The sequence below is a fragment of the Pseudorca crassidens genome, chromosome 3 (assembly GCF_039906515.1).
Source record: "Pseudorca crassidens isolate mPseCra1 chromosome 3, mPseCra1.hap1, whole genome shotgun sequence".
Lineage (NCBI taxonomy): Eukaryota > Metazoa > Chordata > Mammalia > Artiodactyla > Delphinidae > Pseudorca > Pseudorca crassidens.
In genome coordinates this window covers 165,760,567-165,775,794 of record NC_090298.1, presented here as the reverse complement: position 1 = coordinate 165,775,794, position 15,228 = coordinate 165,760,567, and the positions used below count along the sequence as shown (strand labels likewise).

General features: G+C 55.1%; 2 protein-coding genes across 10 annotated transcripts in view; one reads left to right on the top strand and one right to left on the bottom strand.

Moving 5' to 3' along the window:
• COL5A3 (collagen type V alpha 3 chain) overlaps window positions 1-6,174 on the bottom strand; it is a 40,226-nt gene extending 34,052 nt beyond the window's left edge. For 4 of the 9 annotated variants that reach the window (XR_010942470.1, XR_010942471.1, XR_010942472.1 and 1 more), the window contains exons 1-5: window positions 5,937-6,174; window positions 1,870-2,031; window positions 1,589-1,778; window positions 1,357-1,513; window positions 555-659 (exon numbers count right to left, since the gene is read on the bottom strand). Coding sequence is in view for 6 of the 9 variants with exons in the window: in XM_067733840.1 (XP_067589941.1) it covers window positions 555-659; window positions 1,357-1,513; window positions 1,589-1,778; window positions 1,870-2,031; window positions 5,937-6,024 (702 nt within the window). In the remaining 3 variants the exon portion in view is untranslated. Of the gene's footprint in view, window positions 1-554; window positions 660-1,356; window positions 1,514-1,588; window positions 1,779-1,869; window positions 2,032-2,166; window positions 2,216-5,817; window positions 5,864-5,936 lie in introns of those variants that run through there. The other 5 variants (XM_067733841.1, XM_067733842.1, XM_067733843.1 and 2 more) reach the window with 5 other exon arrangements.
• A 1,584-nt stretch (window positions 6,175-7,758) lies between these two features.
• Window positions 7,759-13,819, top strand: RDH8 (retinol dehydrogenase 8). The gene is made up of 6 exons (XM_067730185.1): window positions 7,759-7,861; window positions 10,255-10,416; window positions 11,056-11,235; window positions 12,452-12,545; window positions 12,757-12,940; window positions 13,050-13,819. The coding sequence occupies exons 1-6, from the start codon at window positions 7,759-7,761 to the stop codon at window positions 13,263-13,265; spliced, it is 939 nt and encodes a 312-aa protein (XP_067586286.1). The 3' UTR covers window positions 13,266-13,819.
• Window positions 13,820-15,228: the final 1,409 nt, after the last annotated feature.

Genomic DNA, 15,228 nt, shown 5'->3' with positions numbered 1-15,228 from the left:
GTCCAGATTCCCTGACTGGAGGCCCTATCGCTCAGATCACCTGGGGTCATGCTGGCACATGGTCCATTGGTCCTATCTTTTATTTTATTTTATATTTTAAATTTTATTTATTTATTTATTTTTGGCGGTACGCGGGCCTCTCACTGTTGTGGCCTCTCCCGTCGCGGAGCACAGGCTCCGGACACACAGGCTCAGTGGCCGTGGCTCACGGGCCCAGCCGCTCCACGGCATGTGGGATCTTCACGGACCTGGGCACGAACCCGTGTCCCCTGCATCGGAAGGTGGACTCTCAACCACTGCACCACCAGGGAAGCCCTGGTCCTATCTTTTAAAGCCAGGGCTCACTCAGCCCTGGGACCTGGGGTCAAGGTAAATCATATGATGAGGGGCCAAGGGTCAGTTATGTGACCTGAAGTCAAGGTCATTCATGCCTAAGAACAGTTTAAGGGCAGGGGTCACTCAGCCCCCTGGGTAGGGCTCAGAATTCATTCATTCCTGAGACCTGGAGCCAGGGATGACTCAGCCAGCGACCTCAGGACAAGCCCCTTACTCACCCCTGTGGCTACAGGATCCAGGTCGTCGCAGCCAGGAAGGTACTGCTCACAGGCTCGGAAGGCAGCCTGAGGATCTGAGCTTATCAGCAGCTCCTGAATATCTCCCTGGGGAGACAGTGGGGGTCCAGGAAGGGGTCTGCAGGCTGACTCCGACCCCCATTCCAAGCATCAAGGTCTGGTGTTTTTCCACCCAAAGCAGGCTAAGTATAGGGAGGAGGAAGCCCCACCACAGCCCCAGAAATCCCTCTGCCCCAGAAAACTGAGAGGAGGAAGATTCTATCAGGGTGACACCAAACCACAACCACAAGCCACACCCCACAACCTCTGTCCCATCAGAGGCACAATTGTTCCTTCACTCGCGGCACATGGTGACACCTACTGTGTGCCAGGTGCCCTTCTAGGTACTGGGGATAAGGAGGGAAGCAAGATGATGAGGTCCCTGGACTGTCATGACACGCATAACAATCACCACATCGAAAACACATCTGTCCCAGAGCCACACGACTCCATGCCTTGCTGGCATCACACACCATCACAACCAGCAGCGCCGTCACACATCACAACCTTATCCTTCCACCACAAGCCAAGTATGCACCATCACAAATGATCAGTTCATGGCTTTACAGTCTCGCAGGCACATGCCACAAAGATGCACTGTGATGCCCGGCGCTCCCTTCCTCAGCTTCCTGGCGCTAAGTTGAAGCTGGATAGTTCCCTTCTCCATTCTCTTCTCCAGATTCAGGCTGTGGACCAATCTCCCTCCTGCCTCCTGCCTCAGTTTCCCCCATCACTGAAGCGCTACCTCAAAAGTCTCCTCCCCGAGGTCCTGGGTCCCCAGCACGGTAAGTCCAGCCGTGCTGATGAATCGAGGTCCCTGGCTCAATACGGGGGGCTGAGGTTCACAGTCAGCCACCAGGGTCACCATCCCACCATCCACACTGACCGCCACACGGCGCCACCTGCAAGAGGACAGTCTCAGTGGGGGCGCGCGCTCATCTCACCTCTCCTGGGACTCCCACCTTCCCCATATTCACCTGCCATCCGTGAGGTTGACCTGCTGGGGGAGGGGGCTGAAGGAGTCACCTAGGAGGTCCAGAGCCGGCCCCAACGCCAGGCCCAGCTGCCGGACACCGGCCTCATTGTAGACGGATAGAAGGACAGACTGGTTGGCTGGCCGGCCACGCAGAGTGATCAGCACGGAGAAGCTCTCGGGAAAGTGCTCTGCTGGGAGGGCAGAGGGAAAGGGGCAGCTCAGATGGCCCGACTGTGACCCATGCTCCCACGATGAACCACAGCCCCTCTCACCCTGACTCACCTTGAAAGAGCTCCCACGTGGGGACACTGAGCGTGCTGGCCTTGCCCACCCTGAATGCCCGGTCGCCCTGCGGGACCCTCTGGGGGCAGAGGCCGGGACCCTCGGGGAGCCCAGCCTGGCCCCCCCGCACGCCCAGGGCCTTCAGCACATCCACAGGGTCTGCTACGGAAAGAAGCCAGGGTGCGGGGCAGTTACAACAAGCCCAGCACTCTGCGTGAGTGGCTCGGGTTTGGGGGACTCAGCCCCCCCCAGCTATGTTTGTGGGTCAGGGGGAAGGAGCAGGCCTGGGACGCATACCCCCCTCACCACTCCACAGCTGTTCCAGCCTCATCAGCCTGTTGACTCCTGTTTTTTTCCCTTGGTTTTCGGTGAGAAAAAAAAAAAAAGCTGACCTAGTTCTGGGATGAATCAAAGCTTCCTGGCCTGAGCCCCAGAGCCAAACTGTCCCCCTCTCCACACTCCCCCGCACCAGCTCCCTGGGGCTGCTTCCCAGGCCTGAAGCCCCCCTTGCCAGGGGAAACCCGCTTAGAGAGGAGGGGCTCCTTGAGTGTGTTCTCCCCACCTCTTCCCTGGGCTCCCCTCCCTCTGACCTCCTCCTCGACCTTCATCACTCATGACCTCCTCCCTCTGACCTCCTCCTCGACCACCATCACCCATGACCTCCTCCCTCTGACCTCCTCCTTGACCTTCATCACTCGTGACCTCCTCCCTCTGACCTCCTCCTTGACCTTCATCACTAGTGACCTCCTCCCTCTGACCTCCTCCTTGACCTTCATCACTCGTGACCTCCTCCCTCTGACCATTCTTTCCCTGATTTCTCCTGGCCACCTCCTCTGACCTTCCTCTGCCTGACCCTGACCACCACCCTCTGACTACCACCTGACCTCTTCCCTCTTCCTATCCCAGTTTCTTCCATCTGACCTGTGGACCTCCCCACTTTATCACCCCCTCTGACCTTATCCTCTGATCACCTCTCTCTGATAACCTCCTGACCTCCTCCCTCTGACCCTCTCCCTCTCATCCCAGCAAAGGAAGGGACTGGTCCAGTGAGATCCTAACCCAGGCTGTCCTACCAGCCCCACCCGGTGCAGCCTGGCCAGTGCTAAGTGGAACCACATGGCTTGGGCAAAGGTGGGCGGGGTCTTCCCCTGAGCCCCAAACTCCTGCCTGATCTCCCCTCCCCACAGCAGACTGTCCCACTGACCCCCTGACCCAGCCTCTTGGCAGGAGCCGGATTCTGCCATGACCTCACCCCAGGGGCGGCTCTACTGATCTCACCATTGGGATCCAGGGTAGGGGGCCAGACTTGGGGGAGACAGGGGTTTGGATGAGGGCGCCCCCATCCCAGCTCCTCCTGGGTCAGACCCCTCAGTCTTCAGACTCTCCAGAGACCTGTTCCAACCTCAGCTCTCTCTTGCCCCCAACCTTGTTCTGCTCTCTTTTTCTTCTCTCCCCCTCCCTGCCTTCTCTCTGTCCCACTTTCTGTGTCCAACTCTGAATCAGTCTTTCTCTCTCCCTCCCTCTCTTACTTCCCAGCTCTCCCTCACTCTCTAGCTCTCTGTCTCTGCCTATTGGTATTTCCCTCGGTCTCACATCTGTTTCTCTCTGCATACCTCTATCTCTGTGCCTCTCTATATCTCTGTGTGTGGATTACTCCCTCCATCTCTCTCTCTCTCTCTCTCTCCCCTAACCCTGCTGCCTCCACCGGCCCCATCTCTAATTGCCTGTTCTGTGGCTGGGTTGTTATTAAGAGGTATTTGGGTTACAGCCCCCTGGGGCTAAAATCTGGGCTCCCAGGCTCTGCTGACCACAAGGGTCATTCTCCCGTGGAATGATCATCCCAGCTGCCCCCTCTCCGGGCGGGGGCCCAGGGGAGGGCTGAGGTCCGTGATTCCCCCCCGTGTGGCTCTCCCAGGCTCTCCTTTCACCCAGACTCCACTTTCTATGCACTGGGAAGGGGGTCTCTCCTTGACCAACTGCTCGTTAACATTTTAAAAGTCTTTCCCAGCATCTAACCCAAATATCTCCTGCTTCAATCTGTGTTCCTTCTGTAATGACCTTTCAGAAACCAACTGCCCTTTCTTTCCATGGCTGGCTTTGTGACAAGGAGACACACAAGAGGCATTGAGTCCTGCCTGCAGGGCCAGGGGGCGGCAGTCTGTCAAGTAACTGGCTTGCCCTTCCCCCACAGATTCTCCCCTGCGCTGGTCAGGACCCCAGGGAGAGGCTAGGTGGGGGTCTAGGATGTGGAAGAAGGCAGGCAGGGACCGGGCTGGGACATGGCTGGGACCCTCTCAGATGAGTAGGAGAGCCTAGGTGTGAGTGTCTGTGCAAATAGGTACATGCGCGATTGTGTACATGCATGAGACTGTGCGAGCACGTGTGTGACTCTGTACGGACCAGGGACTAGCTGAGCATGTGCTTTGCGGCGTGTCGATGTCTGTGGGTGTTTGGCCTCTGATGGAGGGATTAGGTGCAGTCCTTTGACTTGTCCTGGGGTCCTGGCAGTGAGCTCGAGGTCCTGCAGGTGGTGCACGGGAGCCTGTGATAGTAATAGCTCAGACTCCAGATGGAGGAGTGTGGCTATACGTGAGAGTGTGGCCAAGTTGGCGAGTGGGTGACGGGTTGAGAACATCGACTACGTTGTATGGATGCCAGTGGAAGCGTGTGTGAGAGTTTGAAAGTGTAGGTGGGTGACAAAAGCTGTGACCGTGGGGCGGGTGGCGGATGGGGCTGCCTTGGCGTGGGCCCCAGGTGTTTAACGTTCTTCGTGTCCCAGCGGCCTTCTATTCTGAGTGCACGCCTGAGATCGCACGACTGTGCGGATGTGTGACCGTGGGAGTGGGGCATAGGCCACTTTGGGATTATCCGCGTAAACACACACCTCTCTGGACTACGGAGAAAAGGAGAAAGTGAGAAAGTGGGGGTGGGTGTGTTGGGGTCCTGAGTTCACCTTAGGGAGGGATTACGGGGAGGGCCTGACCTGGGGTATCTCAGACCAGGGAAGTCCCCTCAATCACCACTTGAGGGACCACGACTTTCCCGAACCCCGGGGCGCCCCCGACCCAGAACCCTCGGGGGCGGGGCGCGGCGTCCAGCCAGATTCGTGCAGCTGGGCGTGCGTCAGCGCTGACTCACCCATCCGGCGGCCCCCGGGACCCCTGGGGGGCCCCTGAGAAATTCCTCAGGAAAAACACCCGAGGCTCGCTCAGCTTGGGGGAGCAAACTCCACTCCCCCCGCCCCCGCCCGTGCACTGCCCCGCGCCCCGCGCCCCGCCCCGCCCCGCCCCGCGCCCCGCCCCGCCTCGCCCCTCACCAAGGCCCTCCCGCGGCCCTGTCCATGGTGCTGATCCCGGCTCAGGGGAGTGCGGGGAGGGGGGAAAGGGGCAAAGATGGCGGGGAAAGGAGGTGGGCGCGCGCTAATTAGGGGCAGAGGGGAAAGAGGGGGAATAAGGTGAAGCTATCTGGGGAGACGCAAAGGGAACTCTGAATCCCAGATCAACCCTCTTCCCTACTAGTCCCCGCTCACCATCCCCCATCCCCCTGGGACTCATCCTCATGGGCAAGTATTTAGCTTCCCAAACCACAACCACAGTCCTCAGAGGGTCACCCAGAGACACACAATCACACGCATAACACACACACGGTTATTCTCAAAATCAGCCCCCCACACAGACACACTCCCCTACCCACAACTCAATCACATACTCGCCCAGAGGCCATATCCCATCACCCAGGTGTACAATCATCGTCATCTCCCACACCCAACACACACAGTTCCACTCCAAATGGCCGCATGCATATTGTTACACACATGTATACCTATAAATTGCATTCATTGCCACGCACCCACCAGGAAACATGGTCACACGTTTCCCTGACGCCCCCCACCAAGCTGTCACACTCACAAACCGCCCAGAGTCAGACACTCGCCCCGCAACACCACACCGTAGCCACGGGCAACGTGCACGACCCCCATGCACGCCCCCGACTCCCGACTCCACGCCGTCTTTGGGGGCCTCGATGGATCCTGCACTCCGGGTCCTATTTTCTCCCTCCCGGCTCACCGGCCTGCGTCCGGGGGAGAAGCTGCAGAGACACCAGGAGCAGGCAGAGGCCGGCCCGCGGCTGGCCCAGGGCCCAGCGACTCCCCATTCCCACGGGACCCACACTCAAGGCGGGGGACCAGCCTGGGCGGCTGCGGGGCGCGGCGACTCCACGGGCTCAGGGCACTCTCGCGGCGGCCGGCTCCACTCGGGATCCACAGGAGACTGCCCGAGACCCCGCCCTGGCCTCGCCCTGCGCTCCAGCTCCGGGCCAGGCGGAGCTCGCGGAAAGGGGTGGGGGGGGGGTAGCTGACAGCTGGTGGGTGGAATTGGGAAAGTTTGTGCTGAGCTCTGATTGCCCAGCTAGGGGTGGAGCCGTGGGCCGGGAGCTGGGCCCTTCTTGCCTCACCCGACAGGGTCGGAGGAGGGTCACTCCCACCCACCCTTAGAATCCGGGGTCCCAGCCTTAGCCCAAACCCTTTTCTCCTAACAGGCCTCCTAACCTTCAGCCTCCATCCAGGCCCTGGAATTAGGGGTACAGCTTTATACCAGATCCTTTCTGTCTCAGCCAGGCCCCCAAATTCTGATGCCAAATTCTCACCCACCTGCCTGGTCCCACAATAAGAGGTACCGACCTCACTCCATACTTTCCCTGCAGGTCCCTAAATAAGGGATCTTCACCCCGCCTCAAACTCCACCCCAGATTCCAAAATGGGGTCCCTAGCCCCACCCCCAAACCCTCACCACAGATTCCAAGACACAGTTCTCACAGTTCTTTCTTTCCCCCAAACTCTTAATCTTAAAATAAAGGCTCCCATCTCCATCCCTAGCCCTCTTCTCCCTGACTCAGGCCCCAGATGGAGGCCCCGGCTCCATTCTCACACATGGCCCATTAAATCAGGGAGTATGGCCCTACCCTAAGCAGGGCACTGCCACAGGGAGGGGTGGACCCCTGCCATTCCTGGGGTGAGGCGGAACCCCCCCTCACCCCACTGGGACACCCCCGCCCCCATGTGAGGAGGCCCCAGCGGGTCAGGTCAGGTGGAGCTGTCTGTGCAATTGAACAAGCACAGACATGCTGGATCTGAAGGAGCTTCCGCAGGGAGGAACCCAAGGGGCATATCCCGGGCCCTGAACTGCCCACTTCCCCCGCCCCGAGGCCAAGAGGGAGAAGCCGGCAGTGTCTCCCTCCCAGCCTCTGGCTCCTCAGACAAAGAGACTCTGTGTCCTTAGGGAGGAGGGGGTGGGGCCCCATCTGGCCTGAGGGGGAGGGGGGCCCTGAGAAGGGGGAGGAGAGGGAATCTCCCCAAGCTGCTCCTCCTTTCTCTCCAGGGACATCAGAGACTAAGACTTTTCTGGCTAAAACACTCATAAAGTTCATGCCCTGCCTTGGTCTGTTGGGAAGTTCTTCCTATAGTCTATCGCACCTTCTGACATTTCTGCCCATTCTCTTTGAACGGACCCTTCTGGGACCACACTCTCGGTCACCTCTCTCCAATCACAGATTCTTTGCCCAGAGTAGAGACAGCAAGAGAACACCTCCACTTATTCCCCACACTGCCTGAAACTCCCCCCAGCCCTGGATAATTTATCATCGTAACAAAAGCCCCCAGTTTTGAGTGTAGCAGCGAGAGGACATTTTTGACAGATAAAAGGAAGGCACTATATTGAAGTGAAGGGATTCCCCCCAGCTGCCTGCCCAAAGTCAGTTCATAATTGAGGGCTCCCAGGGCCCATTCATCCTGCAGGTGGGGTGTGCTTAGGAGGGGACAGATGAGCAGAGGATGGGTGGCGGGAGTCAGGTGCCGGCCAGCAGAGGTCACGCGTCCAGAAAGGGATCAACATGGCCGACGCACCCCGGACTGTACTGATCTCAGGATGCTCCTCGGGAATTGGCCTGGAGCTCGCAGTGCAGCTGGCTCGTGACCCCAGGCAGCGCTACCAGGGTAAGGGGACCAGGGTGAGGCTGGGAAGGACAGGAGTGGGCATGGCTTCCCAAGACCCTTAGCTCTCCCAGCACTAGTTCCACTAGTCCATGACTTCGACTGCATTTGGGGGCTTGGGGAGGACCCAGGACACACGGAGGCCCCCTTCCCACCTCCGCTTGTGAATCATCCCCTCATCCAAAGAATATTTCTAATGCACCCATTGGGTGCCAGATTCTAGGTGCTAGAAACACGGCTGCGAACAGAATAGACAAAAATCTCTGTTCTAGGTAGTGATGTAGTGGGGGAGGTGAGGGAGGACAAACAATAAACAGATTTTTAAATCGTATTAGGTGGCTAGTGCAGATAAGTGGTCAGAAGCAAAATAAAGCCAGTGGGGTGGGTGTGGGTGATATTTATTTTTTAGAAGGGCTGGCTGGAGAGGGCTTTTCTGAGGTTTCACTTAGTCATTCCCTAAGAGTCCCCACCCCCACTCATTCTCAGATTAACGCTCCAAGATAAGCCTCTTAAGTGACCCTGACCTTGAGGGTTTAAGGAGGAGGGGGCTCTAGGTCTAGAGACTCGGTCCCCTGCCACTCTGGGATCAATAGCCCCAATCTTCACCCCACCCATGGGAACCTCTGACCCAGTGCACACTGGAGTCGAAGTAAGCAAAGGGCCATTACTTAAGAGGAGGATGGAGGCGTGAGGGCATTGCCCCAGTTGGCAGAGTTGCTTCTCCCAGCCCTCTACCCTCTGTCTTAGAGACGTGCACAGCTTCGGGTGTGACAGTCTGGGTGCCAGTGTGCAGAGAGGGAATTGTGCAGCGTGTGCCCCTGTGGGCTGGCAGATGAGTGTCTAACACTGCTGAAGGGTGATGTTTATTGACTGTTTGCAATGTGCCAGGCTTCCATCTAAGTGTTTTGCATATTAGAAAGTCATTTAATCCCCACATCACCCCGATAAGGTGGACACTATCATTTGCCCCATCTTAGAAATGAGGAAACTGAGGCACCGACTGACAAAGGTCCTTGCCCAAGCTGGAACTTGGCAGAGTCTGGATCTGAACTCAGGTAGCCCAGCCCCCGGGCCCATGCTTGTCACCATATGTAGATGAACGTGGTCCCATTCATGTGTGCAGCACCTGCGAATTACATGGGCTCACAGACAACATGCAAATGTGTGTGTGATTGTGGGTGCAGGCGTTGGGGGGGGCGGGTGCAAACATGTGTACAGGTGCGTGAGCTCAGCACTCAGACGAACCCAGGTTGAAATCTCAGTTCTCACACCTGCTAGGGGTTGGAGCAGGCAAGAAACCTCACTGTGTTGAGCCTCAGTGTGTTAATGGGGATAATAATATTGCCTACGTGTTCTGATTCCTATCGCTAAAAGCAAGTCACCCCAAAATGCATGGGGTGTATGGCGTACACAGCTGTACGCCAAAATGTATGGCGTGAAACAGCTGCAATTGTCTATGTCTCGTGGTTTACAAGGGGCATGAATTTGGAAGGGCTCAGCTGGGCGCTTTGGGCTCAGGGTCAAAGGCTCACAGAGGAGACTGGAACATGTGGTCTTTCTATCTGGGCTCAGCTTGGGCTTCTTCCCAGCATGGTGGCCTCAGGACAGCTGGGCTCCTATAGGGTGGCTGAAGCCTACAAGAGTGAGTATTCCAGCAAGCAAAGCAGAAACTGCAACATCTTTTCCATCCTAATCTCAAAAGCCACACAGGGTTACCTTTCCCATCGTCTATTGATTCCCAGCTAGCCACAAGATTCAAGGGGAGAGGAATCAGATTTCATGGGCTGATGGGTGAGCAGCTAGGTTCTAGAACAGCATGTGTGATAAAAGATGTTGAGGCCATCTTTGGAAAATAAGTCAGTGACCTGATCATAGGATTCTTGTAAGGATTAGAGTTCGTGTTTATAAATGTGTTTAGCATATTATCTGGCATATAGTAGGTGTTCAATAAATTGGAACCTACGTTGACGATGTAAATGGGGCTATCCATACTTGCATGTGCATATTTGCACCTATGTTGACTTTAGGTGTGCATGCATTTCTCTTCTCAAGCCATCTGTTCTGTATTTATTTTATTGTCTTACCTACTGGTTTTGAATTCTGTGAAGGCAGGGACTTTATCTTATTTCATGCAATAGCCTCAGCACCTAGAATAGTGCATAGGGTGTAGTAGATGCTCAATAAATGTTTGCTAGATGAGTGGATGGATGGATGGAAGTATAGACAAATATCTGTACACAAGTGTGCATTTGTGGCTGTATGGCAAATGTAGGTGTATAAATCTGTGGGTCTCCATTCCTCTGTGACTACTCATGCAAACTATCACAGGAACATGTAAGTCCACACACAGGGTAAAGGAACCTAGTGCCTGCTCCAACTCTGTTCTCTGTCCCCAGTGGTGGCCACCATGAGGGACCTGGGAAAGAAGGGGACACTGGAGGCAGCTGCTGGGGAGGCTCTGGGTCAGACCCTCACCGTGGCCCAGCTGGACGTGTGCAGTGATGAGTCAGTGGCCCAGTGTCTCAGCTGCATCCAGGGAGGAGAAGTGGACGTGTTGGGTGAGTCTGAGCATCCCCTGGGGTCACTCGCCCCCTCCCTGGCCTAAGCACAGATCCTCATCACAGCAAGTTCTTTCCAGTGTCTGGGCACTAACTCTCTTGTTTCCCTAATAACCTCTGACCCTGGAGAGAAGGGGTAGATCAGTTGGCTAAGAGCCCAGGACACCATTCAGTTTATTAGCGATATAGGAAATATACTGAGACCTGGGGATAGGGTGGATTTTATCAAATAGAAATTCTCACATATGGAGAAAACCATATGTGGTTGGGAAAACTAATTTGATGAGTCATTGTGGGAAAGGAGCATGATGAAGAAGCAACTCATGGTCCCTAAACGGTCTTCTAAGGAGGGTGTGGCTGTTTTGATGCAATTTGGGGTCAGAGCTGAATTGCTCATGCATTAAAGTAGAGGCTGTACCCAGCAGCCCTCTTCCCCACCCAGGGCTCAGAGTCCCCTATAACAAATGCTGAACTATATTTAAAGATTATCAATGCTACATATTTGTCCGCCCAAGATACCTTGGACTAGCCCTGAAATTGGAGTGGGGGAGGGGTGGGGTAATTTAGGGAGTGTCCCTGGGGGAGTGACACTAGAAGGGTTGGGGGACTTCAAAATAACCCTCAGCCCTACCCCCTTAGTGAATAATGCTGGAGTGGGCCTGGTGGGGCCCTTGGAGGGGCTCAGCCTAGCTGCCATGCAGAACGTCTTTGATACCAACTTTTTCGGGGCCGTCCGTCTGGTCAAAGCTGTACTTCCTGGCATGAAGAGGAGACGACAGGGCCACATCGTGGTGGTCAGCAGTGTCATGGGGCTGCAAGGTGAGCCCTGGGGATGCACCCCTGGGAATCCTCCCAGCGTCAGACCCTCCCCCGGCTGGAAGGATGGCAACTAGGTTTTAGCTCATATTCCCTAAATATGCCTGCATTGAGAAGCATTCTGCAGCTCAGAAGGAAAAAGTTCTGGGATAGGGGCTTCCCTGGTGGTGCAATGGTTGAGAGTCCGCCTGCCGATGCAGGGAACACGGGTTCGTGCCCGGGTCCGTGAAGATCCCACATGCCGCGGAGCGGCTGGGCCCGTGAGCCACGGCCGCTGAGCCTGCGCGTCCGGAGCCTGTGCTCCGCAACGGGAGAGGCCACAACAGTGAGAGGTCCGCGTACCGCAAAAAAAAAAGTTCTGGGATAGATTAACTATGTCTACCATGGTACAGGAGTAGACAGGGGTGGTATAGATGCTGCCAAAGGCCATCCACATCCATTTTCAACCCCACTTCTGGAAACCTCCAAAAATTTCTTCCAACCATCCCACAAAACTCAGAGGAACCATCAGCACTCCTCCTGAGGCTCCTTCTTGCCAAACACCTCCCACCAGGCTCCAGAGATGTCTGGATTTGGGACTCTGCGGTTCTGCAGGAAAAAGAGCAGTGATCGACTAATGATGTCTGCTATGGGCCTACTATGGAGGCCATCTACTTGCCATCCTTTCTCCCGGGCCCTTTCTCCTTGAACCTCTCTAGACTCCCTTCCTTTCCCTGGAAATTTCCTCGGATCTGCCCCCCTCCCCAGCAGTCCCCTAAGGAATCCACCCTACTTGTTACCCTATCAGGGAAAAGCTGCATTTACTCAGCCCCATCCCTTCAGCCTCTCTTCCAGCTGAATCTCCTGATCTTGGAAGGGAGGGGGACACATTCACTGCTCAACAGGGACCAGTAAAGATCCTGCTGAATGGTGCTTGCCCTTGGGGACCCTGGGCATCCTATGCCCAAGTGGCCCAAGGGTTTAGAGGATAGAGGGAAATAGGAGAGTTCCCTGGGCTGAGGGTGGATGGAACACTGCCAGGAAGAGATGGGACCTGGCACCCCAAGACAACCTCATCCTGACCCCATATGCTCCCATCACATACACCCATCAGGTTGGCCCCAGATATGCTGTGATCCCTAAATCCTCTTTGCTCTGTCTCCCAAGACCCCATCCCTCTGGACCCATAAAGCCCATCACCCAGACCCCCAAAGAGCCCACCTTCCTGTAATCCTCTCAGGTGTCGTGTTCAATGAAGTCTATGCGGCCTCCAAGTTCGCCATGGAGGGATTCTTCGAGAGTCTGGCTGTCCAGCTGCTTCAGTTCAACATCTTGTGAGGCGGGCACTTGGACAGTGACAGGGGAATGACGGCAGTGATGGGACAGACAAGGGAAGGGGAGTAGCGAGGAGATGGGGGAGCAAGGAGGCATGAAACAATGATGGGAGAAGCAGGGGGGTGAAGAGGAGAGATGGGCAGTAATGGGTAAAATGGGGCAGCGAGTGTGTTGGGGCTCAAGACCCTCTCCCCCTACCCCTGTTCCCAGCATCTCCCTGGTGGAGCCGGGCCCGGTGGCCACCGAATTTGAAGGGAAGCTCCTGGAGCAGGTTTCCACAGCCGAGTTCCCAGGCACTGACGCTGACACCCTGAGCTACTTTCGGGATTTGTACCTCCCGGCCTCCAGGGAGCTCTTTCACTCTGTGGGACAGAGCCCACAGGATGTGGCCAAGGTGAGTGGGGGGCCCAGAGCCCCAGGACATGGCTCAGGTATGTGAGGGGGCCCCTCCCTACAGAAACCCCCTCTCCTTGGGTCCCAAAGCTCAGGGCTCTACCCCGCAGGTAATTGTCAAGGTCATCGGCTCAGCCAGACCACCCTTGCGCAGACAGACCAACGCCCGCTACACTCCGCTGACCGCCCTCAAAGCCATGGACCCCTCCGGCAGCCTGTATGTGCAAACCTCCCATCGCCTGCTCTTCCGCTGGCCACGCCTCCTCAACCTTGGCCTTCGATGTCTCGCCTGCAGCTGCTTCCGTACCCCAGTGTGGCCCCGGTGAGCAGAGCCTCACCCAACCCTCCTCACCCCTGAACAGCCAAGCCTCTTTGGTTCACATCCATCTCAGGCCATACAGACTATCCACTCATTCATTCATTCATTCAGCAAACTCTGCTTGACCCATTCTGTGCCTGGGCATTGCTGGGACCCCAGAGAGCCCTCAACCTCTAGACACAGACCCCTCTGCGGTCAGGGCTGGGGCAGAGAGAGGGGACCCTGGGACTCAGGAACCCTGGGCTGAGGAGCCCAGATCAGAGAGCTGGAGTTGTGTCTGGGAAGGCAAGGGAGGCTTCCTGGAGGAGGGGGCATTGTTGCTGGACCTTGAAGGGTGAGATAGACTGCCTCAGTCAACCTCTGGACTTTGCTATCTTCGGTCTGTGGATTCTGGGATGATCCAAACATCACCATCCCTCCTCCCCACCTATACACACAGCCAAAGCTGGTTTCACTAAGGGGTCTCCAGACTTTTCTGGTCACATACTCCATCAGTAAAATGTGTTTGTGCATACACCAGCAATGTATGTATATGTCTTCACAAAATATATATTTGTAACCACTAGCAATCACTGTATTTAATAAAGTTCAATTTCTTACATCTAAATAAAAAATTAAAAAGCAATAGGGTCTATCTCACACCTATTAGCATGGCTACATCAAAAAAAAAATTGCCCAGAAAATAACAAGTGTTCACAAGAATGTAGAGAAATTGGAACCCTGTGCACTGTTGGTGAGAATATAAAATGGTACCGCCACTATGGAAAACAGTACGGCAGTTCCTCAAACAGTGAAATAGATTTATCATATGACTCAGCAATTCCATTCCTGGATATTACCTGAAAGAATTGAAAACAGGGTCTTGAAGAGATATTTGTATACCCATGTTCAGAGCAGCCTTGTCCACAATAGGCAAAAGGTGGAAGCAACCCAAATGTCCATCAACGGGTTACTGGATAAACAAAATGTGATCCACCCATACAATGGAATATTTATTCAGCCTTAAAAAGGAAGGAGTTTCTGGGCTTCCCTGGTGGCGCAGTGGTTGAGAGTCCGCCTGCCGATGCAGGGGACACGGGCTCGTGCCCTGGTCCGGGAAGATCCCACATGCCACGGAGCGGATGGGCCTGTGAGCCATGGCCGCTGAGCCTGCGCGTCCGGAGCCTGTGCTCCGCAACGGGAGAGGCCACAACAGTGAGAGGTCCGCGTGCCGCAAAAAAAAAAAAAAAAAAGGAAGGAGATTCTGACACATGCTACAACATGGATGAACTTTGAGGACATTGTGCTGAGTGAAAGAAGCCAGACACAAAACAGACAAATACTGTATGATTCCACTTATATGATGTCCCTAGAGGAGTCAAATTCATAGAGGCAAAGTAGAATGGTGGGTGTCAGGGGCTGGGGGAGGGAGGAACAGGGAGTTAGTGTTTAATGGGGACAGAGTTTCAATTTTGCAAGATAAAGAGTTCTTGAAGATGGATGGTGGTGACAGTTACACAACAATGTGAAGGTACTTGTCACTAAGGAACTGTACACCTAAAAATGGTGAAGATGGTCAATTTTGTGTTCTGTGTATTTTAGCCCAATTTTTAAAAATTTAAATCAATAGGGGTCTCATCTGAACCCCTGAGACAGTGTCCCTAAATTTCTTGGCCCTCCTCTTGAGAATTCGGAAGTGAATGGACTCTGGGCATAAATGCTGGCTCTTCTTCTCATTCAGTGGGTGGCCCCAGGCAGGTGACTCCCCTGATGTCATCTTCTACCAAGCAGGGTTAGCAATAACAGTGCTGAAACGAAAGTCCTCTGGACTGTTTCCTTTCACTTGCAGTTTTTGTTGTGGTTTGTGTCCAAACCTTAGAATGCCAAGCTCTGGGCAAAGTTTTTTAATTTATGTTTGCTCTGCAGTTTTATGAGATGAAGCCACTCAGAACATCCCCATTTGCCAGGGGCAGAGGGGAAGGGGCAGGAAT

Bases quoted from the DNA above. Each gene is read 5' to 3' on its own strand.
- RDH8 (XM_067730185.1), top strand. From the start codon at position 7,759: ATGGCCGACGCACCCCGGACTGTACTGATCTCAGGATGCTCCTCGGGA. The intron at 11,236-12,451 runs GTGAGCCCTGGG...TAATCCTCTCAG, and splicing joins CAGTGTCATGGGGCTGCAAG to GTGTCGTGTTCAATGAAGTC. The intron at 12,941-13,049 runs GTGAGTGGGGGG...TCTACCCCGCAG, and splicing joins GCCCACAGGATGTGGCCAAG to GTAATTGTCAAGGTCATCGG.